The sequence below is a fragment of the Podarcis vaucheri genome, assembly GCF_965113315.1.
Source record: "Podarcis vaucheri genome assembly, chromosome: 2".
Taxonomy (NCBI): domain Eukaryota; kingdom Metazoa; phylum Chordata; class Lepidosauria; order Squamata; family Lacertidae; genus Podarcis; species Podarcis vaucheri.
This window is the reverse complement of record NC_138760.1, coordinates 121,956,907-121,975,313: the sequence shown is the minus strand read 5'-3', so window position 1 is coordinate 121,975,313 and position 18,407 is coordinate 121,956,907. Positions and strand designations below refer to the sequence as shown.

Here is an 18,407-nt window from a genome sequence, read left to right as displayed (position 1 = left end):
TGTGGGTTAAACCACAGAGCCTAGGACTTGCCGATCAGAAGGTTGGCGGTTCGAATCCCCGCGACAGGGTGAGCTCCCGTTTCTTGGTCCCTGCTCCTGCCAACCTAGCAGTTCGAAAGCACATCAAAGTGCAAGTAGATAAATAGGTATCGCTTTGACAGAAAGGTAAGCAGCGTTCCCGTGCACTGCTCTGGTTCGCAAGAAGCGGCTTAGTCATGCTGGCCACATGACCCGGAAGGTGTACTCACCTTATTGGCTCCCTCGGCCATTAAAGCAAGATCAGCGCCTCAACCCCAGAGTCGGTGATGACTGGACCTAATGATCAGGGGTCCCTTTACCTTTTTAAGCCTGTCCTGCTAGGCATGCTGATCAGAGACTCTGTCCAAACAGCCCCTTTGAACGCAACAGGGCTTCCTATTTTTACTATTTTTACAGTGGGAACAGTCAAACCACGAAGCCACTGATCAACCAGAGTTTCCTGTTTTGACCAAGCAGAGTTTGAAGTTAGCTTAATATCCCAGCTTATTCCAAAGCTGCCAGCTGCAGTTTCCTGGTTTGGGCAAAATGGAAGGTTTGTTAGCTATGGCTCATAAGAGATTGCCTGGTTTCATCACAGTTCACCATCAGGGTTGGCCCAATCATGAGATAAGCTGGGACAATTAGGTCAGGAGGCAGATGCAGGGAGAGATGGGACCAGCACATTCCCAGCTCCCCTGTTTGTTAGCCTTGCTGTCAGTGCAGGACCACACCTGGTAAATTTGTGCAACTACCCATTTAGAGTCTTTTTCTTTTGCCCTCTCTCACTAAAGGTTGGGTGGGGGTCCTTCATGGAGTGATGCATTCTGGTTGTGGGGGCCAGGAGACTGCGGTGGTGGCTAGAGTTTTTGGTTTTAATCTTGAGTCAACTTAGGTTGTATCATATCTTTGCTGCAGCAATGCATTAATAACTGTTCCTATTTTTAACCCAGATTTTCAGGCTGTGATTCAGTCACCTGAACCTGACCATTATCCTAATAAATCTTGCAACAACCTTGCAAAATAGGCCAGTGTTATTTAATGCAAGTACACATGGGATTGCTGAGGCTGCAAGACATGCCAAGAGATTTACCTCAGTGGGGAGAAAAGAGCATTTTGGAAATGAAGGCAATTTAGAGGAGGAAAATGAGGATTGGTGGCAGATCACCTCTTCTGACGTAGCTTCTGCTCTGATAAAATTCAGAGTCCCCTCCAGCTGTTTAAGTAAAGTAAGAACATCAGGAGATAGGATCACAAACCTCCCATGTATAAGAAAGTTTGGTCTAGCAAGCCTTTTTAAAGTGGATTAGAGAGAAAGTGCAGGGAGGAGGAATATTCACCACCATAGCTAAACAGAACCTCCATGTCGAGAGGCAGTGGACCTGTGACCTCCAGGTGCTGGAAACCCAGGTGAGAGGAGGGCACTTACCTTTCCCAGAAGCCCCTCAGTGTCTGGGAGCAGGGTCTGGTCTGTCCCCCCTGCTCTCCCACTGGGCCTCCGACTGGAATCTGCAGCTCCCCTGAAGGAGAGGACACCATCCCCAGAGTGGGGAGGACTGGGAGCCTGTGGGGTTTCCCACTTTGAACGAGGGGGCTGCATCGTCTTCAGGAAAACCTGCTTCTGGGCCTCCCAGTGCTGCTGCGGCTGCCCCTCCTCTGGCTCCTGCTTAATCTGACATAAATTCGCCCGAGGCAGAAGATCCCTGATGGTCCCAACTTGGCCGGCAGGAGGTTTCTTTCCTTTGTACTTCAGTCTCTCCCTTTGAATGGGTCTCCTGGGTCCCTGCTCTTCCATTTTTACGCCACCCTGCTGGAAAAGAAATAAACACAAAGTAAAATAAAACCCAAGAATAAAAACAAAAGCACATTTTTTAACCATTTGCCAGTTTTTGAAATATATTATTACTCTTTCTATTTCTAATGTTCAGGCTGTGAATGACAATCATTATGTCACCCAAACGGCTCCTCCCAGGGAGAAGGGGAAGTTATCCAAAGACTGGGGGAAACATCAAGGTTTATGGAAGTACAAATAATATTTGGGGGGGGGGGACCAAGGCAGAGGGAGGGAAATCCAAAAACAACCCAGTGAGAGGACTGAGCCTGTTAAGTGGACAGGGAATGCTGATCCTGGCTGCAACTTCTAGCATGTTGGAAAGGCAGCAACAGATCTTTGTATATGAATAAGGCTGCAACAGACCCAGCTAACATTTAAAGTACATGGCTTCACCCAAGAAATCCTGCCAGCTGCAGTTTGTTAGGGGTGTTGAGAACTCTAGCAATAAACTACAGGTCCTGTGGTTCTCTAGGGGAAGCCACGTGCTTTAAATGTATGGTATCTGCACAGTCTAAGAAACAAACAGGCAAAAGGAATATTGACCAACAAAATCAAACAACCCACTCCAAAATATTTTATATTTGATGGTCACAAACTCTTTACTGAAGATATTCTAACTTGCAGTCCATTGGCTGCATATGGCTTGCCAAGCCTCAGGTTGTATCCTGCTAGTCCCTGCCGTTTCCATCTCCTGATCTGATCATAGGATGAAGATCTCTGTCTGTCCCGGAGAGAAAGATGCCTAAGGGGCCCTTAGAGAGATCTTTTCAACTCCAATTTCAGCACAAACCAGCACAGTGCTGAAATGGGGCAAAAGGAAAATAAATGATCCCTCTGGCTGCTCTTTAAAGAGGATTTCTAAAGAACAATCTGAAGGGTCTTTTCCCCACAGATCTCCTTGCTAATTCAGAAGGGTTTTCTGGTGCTCTTATTTCTCCTCCCCCCAGCACTGGGGATGGAAGGTCTGAACATGCTGATTGTGTTTGCAAGACTTGTATGTATGCTAGATGGCATGTCTGGTGAGTGTGGGCAGCACCTCTGGCGTGTGTGGATGTGACTTTATGGTCTGCATCTCTTTTGTGAGTGCCTGAGGGCCCTGCTCTTGCCACTTACCATCTGGCTTGGGGCGGGGGGGGGGCCTGGGGCCTCACAAGGACTGCTCTGCTGCCCAGGAAGAATCCCCTGTGGTGAGTGCCTGAGGGCCCTGCTCTTGCCACTTACCATCTGGCTTGGGGCGGGGCCTGGGGCCTCACAAGGACTGCTCTGCTGCCCAGGAAGAATCCCCTGTGGTGAGTGCCTGAGGGCCCTGCTCCTGCCACTTACCATCTGGCTTGGGGCGGGGCCTGGGGCCTCACAAGGACTGCTCTGCTGCCCAGGAAGACTCTCCTGCGTGAGTGCCTGAGGGCCCTGCTCCTTCTTGCCACTTACCACCTGGCCCAGGGTGGGGCCTCACAAGGATGGTTGTTGCCATTGATGCTGCTACTGCCCAGGAGGACCCGGAGGAGTGCAGAGCCCTTTTTAACATGTTTTGTTTTGTTTTTGTTTTTTAATATTTCCTTTCCTTTTCGATTCTATATATGGGGTGGGATGGATGTTTGGGTGGGCTGGGGAATTTGTTAGATTTTGATGAATTTGTAATTTTTGCAGTTTTTGTTTGTATTGTTTTATTGTTTTCTGGGTTGCTTTTGTTTTTTGTTTTTACTGTTTTAAGGTTTTATTGTTCTAGGCTGCGAAAGAATAATATTAATTGCCATCAATGGAGGCCACTATGAGGCCTGGGATTGCTACCGTGGAGGGGCGAGGGAGGTATGGCGGTGGGGGCAGATGTTACAGGCGAAGGGGATCGAGATATGGATACGCTCGTACCCTTTCCAATCTGCGCCCCATCCCGAGGGACGAGGGTAGGGTGAGCAAGGATTACTCACCTCCGTCACTGGTGTTGTGCAATGCCAGGTCTATAGGCAATAAAACCGCCACCCTGCGAGATTTCTTTATCTCGCAGGGGGTCGACCTGGCTTGTGTGACGGAGACCTGGGTGCGCGAAGGGGCAACAGTTACCTTACGAGAGATGGCGCCCCCGGGTTTCTCTGTCCTCCACCAGTTGCGGACTGTGGGCCGGGGGGGAGGGGTGGCATTATTAATCCGGGAAGATTGTCCTTTCAGGGCTCTACCATCGCCATCGATCCCCGGCATCGAATGTGTTGGCCTAGTGTGGGGCTCCGAGGAGAGCTTGGCTGTCTGGCTGGTGTACCGGCCACCTAGCGCACCAGCAGCCACCCTGTCAGGCCTGCTGGAGGCGGTGGCCGGCTGGGCCTTGGCGTTCCCTAACCTATTGGTATTGGGGGACTTCAACATCCATGCCGATGCCACTCCCTCCTCACAGGCTCTGGACCTGGTGTCTTCCATGGCGACACTAGGGCTCTCCCAGTTTGTTTCGGGCCCCACACATCAAGCAGGCCACACGCTGGATTTGATCTTTGGCGTCGGTATAGATGTGATCATGTCTCCTTCGACAAAGGTGCCATGGTCTGATCACTACGCTCTGAAAGCCAGGATTGACTTTCCACCCCCACCCTGCTTAGGTGGCGAGCCAATTTGGGCTCGCCCGCAGAGGCTGATGGACCCCGAGAGATTCCGCCAAGCCTTGCGGGACCTTGCTCCCCCTGGCGACTCATTGACTGAGCTTGTTGAGGGCTGGAATGCCCAGCTCCTGGCAGCCATCGATGAGATCGCACCTAAGCGCCCTCTGCGACCCCGCAGAAACCAGGCTCCCTGGTTTACCGAGGAGCTTCGGAAAATGAAGCGGGACCTCAGACGGCTAGAGCGAGTATGGCGGGGTGCCCGTGACGGAGCCTCAAGAACATCTTATAGGGCTTTTATGAAAACCTACGAGATGGCGGTGAAGGCTGCTAAGAAGTTATACTTCTCGGCCTCCATTGCATCCGCTAGCTCTCGCCCAGCGCAATTATTTAGCATAATCAGGTCTTTAACGTCCCTTGAGGGACAGCCAAATTTAAATAACAAATTGACACACGGCTGTGAGGCATTTGCGAGCTTTTTTGCGGAGAAGGTCTTGTCGCTCCGCCATGACCTCCCTGCCAATTTGGATACAATAAAGGAACTGGAGGCCCCTCGACTGTCCTCGGGTCCAGTATTGGACCACTTCGACCAGATATCCCCAGCCGATGTGGACAGACTCCTCCGAGCTGGAAAGCCCACCACTTGTCCTCTCGACCCGTGCCCGTCTTGGCTGATTAGAGCGTGTCCAGACGAGGTGCAGGCCCTCCTGGGGGATATCATCAATTTGTCCCTTGGCACGGGGACATTCCCAGGGGAACTGAAGGAGGCAGTGGTGCGCCCGCTCTTAAAGAAAACATCATTAGATCCTTTAGATCTATCCAATTACCGCCCGGTTTCGAATCTCCCGTTCCTGGGTAAGGTGATTGAGAGAGCGGTTGCTGAACAGCTTGGTGGGTTTCTGGATGAAACATTGGCTCTGGATCCATTCCAGTCCGGCTTCCGCGCTGGTCATGGGACCGAGACGGCTCTGGTCGCCCTAACAGATGACCTTCGTAGACAGCTGGATCGAGGCGGGTCGGGGCTGCTGATTCTTCTAGATCTATCAGCAGCTTTCGACATGGTCGATCACGAACTTTTGGACCACCGCCTTACCGACGTGGGGATCCAGGGCACAGTCCTTCAATGGCTGCGCTCGTTTCTCTCTGGTCGGGGACAGAGGGTGGCGCTTGGGGGGGAATTGTCATCGCGCCACTCCTTGGTGTGTGGAGTACCTCAGGGCGCGATACTCTCCCCGATGCTTTTCAACATCTTTATGCGCCCCCTCGCCCAGCTTGTTCGGAGTTTTGGGCTGGGTTGTCATCAGTATGCCGATGACACCCAACTCTATCTGTTGATGGATGGCCATCCTGACTCGGCCCCAGACACACTGACCAGATGTTTGGAAGCTGTGGCTGGATGGTTACGTGGGAGCCGGTTGAAGCTAAATCCTTCGAAGACAGAGGTCCTGTGGCTGGGACGGGGCGATATGGGATTGGGGGGGCAACTCCCATCTCTTGCGGGGGCGCAATTAGTGCCAGCACCGTCCGTTAAGAGTTTGGGTGTAATCTTCGACACCTCCCTTTCCATGGAGGCGCAGATTGCAGCTATAACAAAGGCGGCATTTTTCCATCTCCGCCAAGCTAAGCAGTTGGCTCCTTACCTCTCTCGCCCTGACCTAGCCACTGTGATCCACGCGACGGTCACCTCCAGACTGGATTATTGTAACTCGCTCTACGTGGGGCTGCCCTTGAGACTGACCCAGAAACTCCAGCGGGTGAGGAATGCTGCAGCGAGACTCCTTACGAGGTCTTCGCTGCGAGATCACATTCACCCGGTGCTATACCAGCTGCACTGGCTCCCGGTGGAGTACAGGATCAGGTTTAAGGTGCTGGTTTTAACCTTTAAAGCCCTATATGGCCTAGGACCCTCGTACCTACGGGACCGCCTCTCCTGGTATGCCCCACAGAGAAACCTACGGTCTTCAAATAAAAACATCTTGAAGGTCCCAGGCCACAGAGAAGTTAGGCTGGCCTCAACTAGAGCCAGGGCTTTTTCGGCTGTGGCTCCGATCTGGTGGAACACTCTGTCACAAGAGACCAGGGCCCTGCGGGACTTGACATCCTTCCGCAGGGCCTGCAAGACAGAGCTGTTCCACCAGGCCTTTGGCCAGGGCACAGCCTGACTCCCTCCCTCGGCAATCTTCGCAGAGCTCTGGCCCAATGGTTGCTAGTGGCTTGAATTAATTAATTTTTATAATGAATGATTTTAGAATGTTGTTTATGTTGTACTTTTGTATTGTTTTATTGTTGTTAGCCGCCCTGAGCCCGGCTTCGGCTGGGGAGGGCGGGATATAAATAAAATTTATTATTATTATTATTATTTCTGTGTGCGCATGCATGTGCATACGTTGGCCACAAAGCTCACTGGAATGTGGCCTCCAGAATCAATGCAGCTTTCCTCCTGCTCTATCAGAAAGAAGAATGAAATCTGAGACTATCAAGAGGAGAGAACTCCTGGATCTACAGAGTTAATGTTCTCAACATTCTATGGACACAAACTGCAATGAGATTTCCCTTTAATTGCTTTGAGAATTTTTCCCTTAAATATATGAAGCAGTATATAAATGAAATGAGTAATAATCTGAACATGAATAGCTAATTTCAATTTTGCCTTCCTCAGTCTTTTACAATACTGTCTTCAACATATTTATTATCATTAATTCATTTCCATATGCCACACTTCTTAAGAATCCTCCTTTCCTCTGCATTCTCAAAACTGTCACCCACTTCAACCCGCAGCCTTCATCTCAAAACTCTGCTGCCTTACTAAGGTGGAAATAAAACCTTTAATGAAACAGGTTTAAGCCTCTCTCACTGATTTACATGCAGACACAAGAGGTCACTAACTTTGATAGCTTGGGAAAAGATCAGATGCGTTCTCCGGGAAATAGGTCTATTAGATGTTTTATTAGCCTTGACAGAACAACAGAACCTCCATGTGAAGGCAGAGTGTACGTTGATGAGGGAAGACAAAAGAAGCCATTTCCTTGCTAAATTAATCTAATGGACATCATTGCCACAAGATGCGGTGATGGTGGTGGCAAAGAGAGCTTTCAAAGGCGATCAGACTAATTCACCAAGGAGGGCGATAGGTTTATCAATGGCACTGGCAGAGGAAGGGGGGAAGGAGTAGTGGCCTGCAAAGGGTGTCAGGGGGGCTGCAGGGTGAGAGGGACACCTCCCTGCTGCACTGCTCTTCCATTTCCCCCCTGCCTCCCCTTCCCTCTCCCCCGTGGGGAGGACCGTGGAAGAGGACGGGGCTCCCTGCTGAGGGACAGGGAGAGGGGCGGCAAAAGCCCCAGGTACGCCGCTGATCCATCGCGAAGCAGCAGCTGCCTTGGACCCCTCATTCTGCCCCTTGAGCTCAGGACTGAAGGGAGCAGCTCCCCAGGGTCTCCGGCAGGGTCCGTGCCAGCCTGAGCCAGAGATGTTTGCCCCTGTGCCCTCCTGCAGATGCCCTGCCCCTCAGCTGCGCCCCTTCCCCTTCCTGCCCGGGTGGGGGGGGGCGCCCTGCAGCCTCTGACTCCACTCGGGGCCTGATCCTGCCAGGCGCACCTGCTCTCCTCCCCCTCCCGCCCCCCCCCCCGCCTCCTGCACCTCGGACTCCTCGCTCCGTCCCTGCTCCGGAATCCGGCTCCTCTCCGGGGAAACTCGCCAGGCCACGGGCCGCTGCTCCTCCGCTCTCCTCGGCGGGGGACAGGAAAGTGCAGCCGCTCTCGAGTCCCCCTGGCTGGCCCCGTTTCCTGCCTCTCTGGGCATCGGAGCTCGCTGGCTGTGGGTGGGGCCCTGGGAGGCTGCGAGGCTGGATGCGCCCCCTTGCGCTGTCCCTCAAAATTTATTGTATCCTTGGAATCTACCTGGCATCTTATATGCTATCCAGAATGTGGCACAAATAAGTCTCCTTGTGATCCGATGTGCAGTCACTGGTTTCCTCATCACTAAATATTTTCAGAAAGCTGGGACGATGCCACCCTGCAGCCATAGCTGTCAACTTTCAGATTTGAAAATAAGGGATCAGCAGCCTCACCTGCCCCGGGGACAGTCTACTCTACAGGATACCTAACAATCCGGGATACCAGCGGGAAATGGCACTGGAATAAGGGAAATTCCTGCAAAAAAAAAAAGAAGGGAAGGTTGACAGCTATGCCTGCAGCCTGAATGGAGGAGGCAGTCCAGTTCCCAGCTCTGCTGGTTGGGATCATGCAATCACTTAGCTCCAGCAATCGACCTTTCCAAACCCTCCAACATTTCTCTGATGAAAATAGGGACATCCCATTCCATAAATATTATTTTACTATTTATACACCACACATCTTATTACGCTGCCCCAGCCACTCTGGGAAGTTTCCAACATATATAAAAAACATAATAAAACATTAAACATTAAAAAACTTTCCTATACAGGATGGCCTTCAGAGGGCCGGGGGTTGGATAACTCCATTCTCTAATTCTAAACAGTGGCACTTGGAGGGTTTCCTCTTTCCCTGCTTTTTCATTCACTGCCTCTGGTCTCCTGCATCCATTTAGCAGAGGAGGGGAGCATTTTTGGCTTTCATACTTCTCCACTCCCCACCCCACCCCCAATATAACCAAAAGCACAATATAAGCAAAAACACACACACCATTTGGGAGTGAGTACCAAAAAATTTTTAATAATTTTATATATTTTATTACTTATTTTTGCATTTCAATCGACTGTATCTATAAATGTTATTGTTTATAGCCAATGGCCACCACAATACAATATGAGCACAAATCACACAGCTGCAAAACAAAAGACATTGCATGCACCAGACCAGGATAAATCTATAGCGTACAAAATTAATTTTCACATTTCTTTCAATGGGAAGGATATAGGGCAGCAGAGTCAAGGTGGTGAGGTCCAGATTACAATTTCCATCATCCTTGACTGTCTGCCCTGCTGGCTGAAGCTGATGGGAACTGGACAACAACATCTGGGGACATCTCAATGACTATTCTGTGATATACAAAATCTTCAAAGGATTAAGACACTGATCCAGAATAGAATGAACTGAGAAGAGGCCCCACCGAATTATCTGAAGTGAAACAGAGGAAGATCATTAAATAATAATAGTAATAATAATAATAATAATAATAATAATAATAATAATAATAATTTATTTATACCCCACCCATCTGGCTGAGTTTCCCCAGCCACTCTGGGCAGCTTCCAATCAAGTGTTAAAAACAGTACAGCATTAAATATTAAAAACTTCCCTAAACAGGGATGCCTTCAGATGTCTTTTAGGATAGGATAGGTGCTTATTTCCTTCACATCTGAAGGGTGGGTGTTGGCTTCCTAACTATAAGCTACTCTGTTTGGATATCATAAAAATTCACAGACAGACAGACTTTAATGTTGTATAAAGTGTAAGGTTGGGGAATTGAGAGGTGCAGAAAGCGAGCAGGGGGGAGGGGTAGTACACTTTCATTATTTTACAAAGTTCATATGCAAGGTGTTTGTGTCAGTGTGATATGGGTAGGTTCTCTAACTTTTCATTTATTAGTTTTCATTGGCAGTGAGAAAGATCGGGGGGCCCAGGGCCTAGTTGGTTGCCTTCAGTTGACTGCAGTAAAGGTGGTGGAGGCTGAACCATTTTGAGGAAGAGATTGTTGTAATTCTTGGTTTGGTCCTTCAAGTAAAGGTACCCCTGACCATTAGACCCAGTTGTAGACAACTCTGGGATTGCAGCGCTCATCTCGCTTTACTGGCCGAGGGAGCCGGCGTACAGCTTCCGGGTCATGTGGCCAGCATGGCTAAGCCACTTCTGGCGAACCAGAGCAGCGCACGGAAACGCCGTTTACCTTCCCGTCAGAGCGGTACCTATTTATCTACTTGCACTTTGATGTTCTTTCGAACTGCTAGGTTGGCAGGAGCAGGGACCGAGCAACGGGAGCTCACCCCGTCGTGGGGATTCAAACCACGACCTTCTGATCGGCAAGCCCTAGGCTCTGTGGTTTAACAACCAGCACCACCCGCGTCCCTTCAAGTACTTGTTGAAGTACTTGTTGAAGTACCCTTCAAGTACTTGCTGTTAAAGTTGTTCAGTGGAATTCCTGATCTGGACCTTGTGTGGAAATGAATTCTCTCCATCACAAAAATAAGTTTTGAAGCTTTACCGCAGAACAGTCTTAAACAGTCTAACAATAAGATAAGCATGATAAAATAGCACATTGCAAACAATGTTCAGTCCTTTATGTAATTCAGTCAGCTTTCCTATCCCTCGTCCCAGAGGGCGATCCTAAGCTTCTTCAACATTGCATGACTTAGTTGCAACTGCTGCTGCTGCTTCTCCTAGCCATCTCCAGCAAGAACCCACTGGCTTCTCAGGTTTAAGCTTCCTTCCGTGAGAGCTCTGCAGCTTATGCCTCCAGTGACTAGTTATGAGGAAAGATCCAGCCTCCTCTGAGGCTTCTGTCAGAGTGGAACCTCTTGCCTAAGTCGAAGAGAAACTTCCCTTTATAGTATTTTTATTACAATGCATTCAAGCACAGCATTAAACTTATAGCACTTGTTCCCTTCCAAGTAACAATGACACTTACAAGCAGGTTGTCACTTTCTTTTTCTATGTCTGCTTCGTATGCCCCAATGTTCTCTCTCTTTCCCCTCAAATGCTCCAGGCAACCACAGATGAGTGTCTAAAGAGAAACCAAAAGCTCAGAGTTTGGGGGTGGGGTGAAGCCTTGAACATCAGGTTGCCTCCTAGTGCCTGGGGGGCCAGCTATTAGATTTCTATTTGGTAAGTGTTGTAGGAGTTTTAAGGTTTTTTAGCTGTATATTTAAAAAACAAGGCTCTTGTGAGATGTTTCATTATTTTGTTATTCTGACATTGCATTGCACAGGAGCACCTTTGCACAGCTGTTTGAATTTTTTTATGAAAAAAGAATAAGAATGCATTCTAAAGGGTTTCTTTAGAAGCAGAACAAGTATTTTATTTTTAATAACAGAGGAAATGATGCCCAATTCTGAGTGCTCATCCTGGCTTTAAGGTTAGCAGCCACAAAACCCTCACAAAAAGCTATGAAAGGATTTTGTTAGCAAGATTCAAGGCAAATTCCTGCCTTGTATTCCTGGGCTGCCTCTTCCTTGAGAACCAAAATTTTAAAAGATGATGCTGTTAAGGTGCTAGACTCAATATGCCAGCAACTCTGGAAAACTCAGCAGTGGCCAGAGGACTGGAGAAGGTCAGTCTACATCCCAATCCCAATGAAGGGCAGTGCCAAAGAATGTTCCAACTACCGCACAATTGCGCTCATTTCACACGCTAGCAAGGTAATGCTTAAAATTCTACAAGGCAGGCTTAAGCAGTATGTGGACTGAGAACTCCCAGAAGTTCAAGCTGGATTTCGAAGGGGCAGAGGAACCAGAGACCAAATTGCAAACATGCTGGATTATGGAGAAAGCTAGGGAGTTCCAGAAAGACATCTACTTCTGCTTCTCTGACTACATAAATGCCTTTGACTGTGTCGACCACAGCAAACTATGACAAGTTCTTAAAGAAATGGGAGTGCCTGATCACCTCATCTGTCTCCTGAGTGTTATGGAAAAATCTAGGTGTGAGGCTGTTCAGTCAAACCAGCTCGTTGGAAAGAGCCCGCGGGTCCCTTGCGGAATAAAGGAAGGAGTCCAGCCATCAACTGGAGCAAATCGCTGTAGACCAAAGTTTATTGCGCAACAGGTTCAAAGAGGAATTTTGGACCCCAGGCATGGGGTGACAAAGACTTTAAAAACTTTCCCACCATATCCCAGAATACAGTTCGTAGAGCATCATTGCTATATGATTGTTACATCACTGACATGTCACAATAGCGGAGGGATAGACAGGGGTTACACTAGTCTAACCTTGGCAAACATGTCCAGACAAGTCCTTGATAAAAGATTAGCATAAGCATGCTCATGTCAGGGCAAGACTCAGGCATAAGATTAGCATAGGCAAACACCTCTGAAGTCCCATCACCCAAAGTACAATAGAACTTCCTTTGCATGTCTGGCCCCTTGGCACGTTTGGTGATAGGATTAGGCTTTCCTTGGCCCAGCTCAGCAATTCTCACCCCTGGACACTTCCTGGAGTCCTTTTTCAAGGGGAAAATAGCTTTGGAATGGAGGAAACTGGCAAAGGTGTTGATTTTATGTTATTTTTAAAGCTAGGTACCGTATTTTTCGCTCTATAAGACGCACCAGACCACAAGACGCATCTAGTTTTTGGAGGAGGAAAACAAGAAAAAAAGTATTCTGAATCTCAGAAGCCAGAACAGCAAGAGGGATCGCTGCGCAGTGAAAGTAGCAATCCCTCTTGCTGTTCTGGCTTCTGTGATAGCTGTGCAGCCTGCATTCACTCCATAAGACCCACACACATTTTCCCTTACTTTTTAGGAGGGGAAAAGTGAGTCTTATAGAGCAAAGAATACGGTAACTTCCCTGAGCTGTCAAGTTGAAAGGATACATTCAGGCATAATATCTGCAACATTTAATAACTTTAAAGATGTCCCCCCCCCTAATTTCCTTAACATAAGAAATCTACATGTGGGACAAGAAGCTACAGTTAGAACTGGGTATGGAACAACTGATTGGTTCAAAATTGGGAAAGAGTACAACAAGGCTGTATATTGCTCCCCGCTTATTTAACTTATATGCGAAATTCAACATGCGAAAGGCTGGAGTGGATGAATCCCAAGCCAGAATTAAGATTGCCGGAAGAAATATCAACAACCTCAGATATGCAGATGACACAACCTTGATGGCAGAAAGCGAGGAGGAATTAACTTCTTAATGAGGGTAAAGGAGGAGACCGCAAAATATGGTCTGAAGCTCAACATCAAAAAACCGAAGATGATGGCCACTGGTCCCATCACCTCCTGGCAAATAGAAGGGGAAGAAATGGAGGCGATGAGAGATTTTACTTTCTTGGGCTCCATGATCACTGCAGATGGTGACAGCAGTCACGAAATTAAAAAGTGCCTGCTTCTTGGGGGAAAAGCAATGACAAACCTAGACAGCATCTTAAAAAGCAGAGACATCACCTTGCCAACAAAGGTCCGTATAGTTCAAGCTATGGTTTTCCTAGTAGTGATGTATGGAAGTGAGAGCCGGACCATGAAGAAGGCTGATCGACGGAGAATTGATGCTTTTGAATTCTGGTGCTGGAGGAGACTCTTGAGAGTTCCATGGACTGCAAGAAGATCAAATCTCTCCATTCTGAAGGAGATCAGCCCTGAGTGCTCACTGGAAGGACACATGCTGAAGATGAGATTTCAATACTTTGCCCACCTCATGAGAAGAGAAGGCTCCCTTGAAAAGACCCCCCTGATGTTGGGAAAGATGGAGGGCACAAGGAGAAGGGGACGACAGAGGACGAGATGGTTGGACAGTGTCCTCAAAGCTACGAACATGAGTTTGACCAAGCTGCGGGAGGTAGTGGAAGACAGGAGTGCCTGGCGTGCTCTGGTCCATGGCGTCACGAAGAGTCGGACACGGCTAAACGACTAAACAACAACAAGAATCAGGCAAAGTTCCACCTAGTCCAGCACCCTGTTCTCACAGAGGCCAGACACAACTAAATAACTAAACAACAACAAACTTTCCAAATGAACCTTATATTGGCCCGTTTGACAAGACCAGCTGCCATGTTTGAGTTGTTTTTTTGGGGGAGGGAGGCTTAAGCATCATTTTGGGAGGCAGCAAATGGTCACATTTAAGAACTGTGGAATCAGTTATCTGTCACATGAGAAACAAGGCCTGATTCCCGCCCCCACCCCTTAATCCTCTCCAGCTATTTGCTGATCCATCAACCCTGATGGAACTAAAAATATTCCTAGTTCCCTGAATTCCTGTCAAAACTATCCCAAGGTGGTGTCAACCATAAATTTTCCCTACTATTTTGAACACATCAGATGAATTGATTCAAATCAACATTCATAAGCGTGGCAATGAAAATGCTCCCCTAAGTTTCCCTGGTTGTCCACTTCCAGTCTCAGCTCTTGGCAGACTGTTTCTGAACTGGGAGGCAATGGCTGGTTCCTGTCACCTGACAGCTGGAGGTTTCCAGAGAGAGTGCAGAGTGCTGAGGAACCAGATGCTGAGACTTCAGCTAGAGTTCAACAACACAGGTGCTTGCTATATGCAATTTGGAGACAAAGAATCCTTTACTTTCAGTCAGATTCAGAACTATTTCCTGTCTTCTTACCTATGAATAACATTTCTGTTCCACACTCCCCTCATGAAGCCCACCACAAGATATATTGCTTTCACGCACACAGCAACCCTGCGAGGGAGGTTTCGCATAAAGATGATGACCAGCTTTAAGTCACCCAATCAGCTTCACGACAGAGGAGGGATTTGAATTGTCCCCAGCATTTGTGACCTCTATCCTTGGACTCCAGCTCCCATGAGCCCCAGCCAGCGTGGCCAACGGCTACAGAAGACGTGAGTTGCAATTTGACATCATCTGGAGGGGCCACAGGAGTGCCTGGCGTGCTCTGGTCCATGGGGTCATGAAGAGTCGGACACAAATAAACGACTAAACAACAACAAACTTGCCAAATGAACATTATATTGGCCCGTTTGACAAGACCAGCTACCATGTTTGAGTTTTTTTTGGGGGGAGGGGGGAAAGGCACAGGTGCTTGCTATATGCAATTTAGAGACAAAGACTCCTTTATTTTCAGTCAGATTCAGAACTATTTCCTGTCTTCTTACCTATGAATTAATTTCTGTTCCACGCTCCCCTCATCAAGCCCACCACAAGATATATTGCTTTCACGCACACAGCAACCCTGCGAGGGAGGTTTCACATAAAGATGGCGACCAGCTTTAAGTTGCCCAATCGGCTTCACGACTGAGGAGGGATTTGAATTGTTCCCCGGCATTTGTGGACCTAGATCCTTGGACTCCAGCTCCCATGAGCCCCAGCCAGCGTGGCCAACGGCTAAAGAAGACGCGAGTTGCAATATCACATCATCTGGAGGGGCCACAGGTTACCCAACAGGTCCGTTTTCAGCGCCTTGACCTTCTCCTGGCGCAGCTGCCCTTGGAACTCCTCGTACTGGATGTGCTTCGTCCTGTAGTGCCTCTGCAGGTTGGCCTTCTTCAGGACGGAGAGGGCCTCACCACAAATGAGGCACACGGGCATGCCTTTCAGCTCCACAAAGAAATAGTCGTGTGTCCAGCTTTTTTGAAAATGCGGCACTCCAAATCTATCTTCCTCTTCTTGTGGAAACATTGATTGTGTCCACAAACAGTCAATTAGGCAGATGGAGCTGTTCTAATATGGGAGTCATATGTTGCCTATAGCCAGCCCTGGTCCATAATGTGTCTGCAGCTCTTTGAGCCATTGAAGTTTCTGAGCTCTTTTCAAAGGCAGCCGCAGGTACAGTGTGCTAAAGTAACTCCTACGCAATGTGGTACCAGACTGCTTTCTTTTTTGTAATTATCTGTTTTAAATTCTATAGCTTAAATTCTCTTGATGGTTGTTTTTTTGAGAAGGGCCTCTTACGGTCACAAAGCAATGATTTTCAGTGCAGCTCCATAACACTGTTTGCGCCCTCACACTACCCCTTTTTGTGTGGGGATTTGGATCCAGAAAAGGAGCAGACGGGGAAAGGTTAAGCAGAATCCCACCCACCCGCTGCGCCACCCTTAGGTGTACACAGCCTTCGCCTGCTTCATGACACCACCTTGCATGAGAAGGCAGGATGGAGCTCCAGGAAACAGGAAGTGGTCCGTCAACCAGCCAGGACATCTCACCATCACAGACAGATCCAGTCTCCTGCTGTGGAGTCAAGAGTGCCCTTGGGATGGCATAGAGAGGAGGGGAAGGGGCCAGGGACAGAAGGAATGGCAGGGCTCCAAATGCTCCCTTGGACCCCTTCGCTGACACCAAGGGGAGCTCCTTTTCTGGGGCTGAAAGCATTGGCATTGTTTGAAAGGTAAAAAACACCTAAGTGATTTATTAAAGTATCTGTGATTTTTCCCCTGTGTGAGTTCGTTGATGTCTTCTAAGTGCTCCACTTTCACTGTAGCTCTTTCCACATTCAATACATTTAAATGGTTTCTCCCCTGTGTGAGTTCGTTGGTGTATTCTAAGTTTCCCACCTGTACTGAAGCTCTGTCCACATTCAATACATCTAAATGGTTTCTCCCCCCGTGTGAGTTTGTTGGTGTATTCTAAGCGTGTGGCTTATGCTAAAACTCTTTCCACATTCAATACATCTAAATGGTTTCTCCCCTGTGTGAGTTCGTTGGTGTATTCTAAGGTCTCCACTTTTACTGAAGCTCTTTCCACACTCAAAACATTCAAATGGTTTCTCCTCTGTGTGAGTTCGTTGGTGTATTCTAAGATTTCCACTATCACTGAAGCTCTTGCCACACTCCATACATTTAAATGGTTTCTCCCCTGTGTGAGTTTGTTGGTGTATTCTAAGTGTATCATTTCGACTGAAGCTCTTTCCACATTCAATACATTTAAATGGTTTCTCCCCTGTGTGAGCTCGTTGGTGTATTCTAAGTGTTCCACTTCGACTGAAGCTCTTTCCACAATCCACACATTCAAATGGTTTCTTCCCCTTATGAATTTGTTGGTGTACTCTAAGTGTTTGACTTTCATTCTTTTCACATTCAATGCATTTAAATGGTTTCTCCCCTGTGTGAGTTTGTTGGTGTATTCTAAGTTTACCAGTTGTAGTGAAGCTCTTTCCACATTCAATACATTTAAATGGTTTCTCCCCTGTATGAGTTTGTTGGTGTATTCTAAGTGTACCATTTCGACTGAAGCTCTTTCCACATTCAATACATCTAAATGGTTTCTCCCCCGTGTGAGTTCGTTGGTGTATTCTAAGGTGTTCACTTCTAATGAAGCTATTTCCACATTCAATACATTTAAATGGTTTCTCCCCCGCGTGAGTTCGTTGGTGTTTTCTAAGGTCTCCACTTTCACTGAAGCTCTTTCCACATGCCGTACATTCAAACAGTTTCTCTCCTTTGTGACTTTTTTGTTGTATCCTCAATTTCTTTGTTTTCCCCCATAAATTCACATGTGGCTTCATAGAATTTTGACTTTCATCTTCCTCACCTGTTTGGGAGTCTGGGAGGAAAGAGAATCCTGTTAGACTTTCAAGAAAGACAAAAAGGGAACTGAACACATGTCAATCCCAATCTGCACCTTCTCTCATTGTAACCCCTTCATTCTCCACTGTCCTCTCTAGGTTCCAAATTTTACGAAAGCTGATGAGATAGTGGCAAGAGCAACACATGATCACTCCATTCAAACTTAATAAAGCACCATCGTTTTATAATACAGAACTATGGTGGAATTAGACACATCTCTGTATTTTTCTTTTTCAAGTGAGGAAATGATCTCAGGCTCGAGTAACAGTGTCTCCCTTGTGAAATAAATAAAACTTAAGTGCTACATGTAACTGTAAAAATATTGCCATATATTGGAACCTAGGAAGAGCCTTCTGCATCAGGCAAAGGCCCACCTAGTCCAGCATCCTCTTCTCACAGAGGCCAACCAGATGCCTGTGGGAAACCGGCAAGCAGGACTGGAGCACAAGAGTCTTCTCTGCCTTCCTGTGCTTTCCAGAAACTAGTATCAAGAAGCGTTATTGCCTAGGACCGCGAGGGCAGAGCAGAGACGTCAGTCTTATCCTTTTCTTCAAGCTATCCATGCTGCTTCCCGTCACTGTCTCCTGTAGGATAGATTCCATAGATGAACTACGCTTCTGTTTATTCATCTTTTGCAGCCCTTAAAGACTGATAAATGTATTATGGCCTACGCTTTTGTGGGCTGCAGTCTGACAAAGTGGACTCTTGACCAGGAAAGCTGGTGCCACTATAAACCTCTGAGTCTCTTTGTTGGCTTTGTGTACTTATGTTGAAATTTGCACCTAGGTTGTACCACAGTGTCTCCATGGAAGCTTAG

The 18,407-nt window shown here is 47.7% G+C and overlaps 1 protein-coding gene and 1 long non-coding RNA gene across 3 annotated transcripts in view; one reads left to right on the top strand and one right to left on the bottom strand.

Moving 5' to 3' along the window:
- The window catches only part of LOC309524920 (uncharacterized protein), a 200,066-nt gene that overhangs the window by 34,074 nt on the left and 147,585 nt on the right, over positions 1 to 18,407 (bottom strand). Inside the window, exon 3 of the mRNA XM_082210155.1 lies at positions 16,162 to 17,567. Within this exon, the coding sequence (XP_082066281.1) occupies positions 16,612 to 17,567 (956 nt within the window). The 3' untranslated portion in view covers positions 16,162 to 16,611. The remainder of the gene's footprint in view (positions 1 to 16,161; positions 17,568 to 18,407) is intronic.
- LOC309525402 lies at positions 9,531 to 15,178 on the top strand. Of its 2 annotated transcripts, XR_014216229.1 has the most exons (3): positions 9,533 to 13,952; positions 14,032 to 14,123; positions 15,077 to 15,178. It is a non-coding gene; the product is annotated as an uncharacterized lncRNA (long non-coding RNA). The 2 variants fall into 2 exon arrangements; XR_014216230.1 differs by lacking the exon at positions 15,077 to 15,178 and having other exon boundaries at positions 9,531 to 13,952; positions 14,032 to 14,295.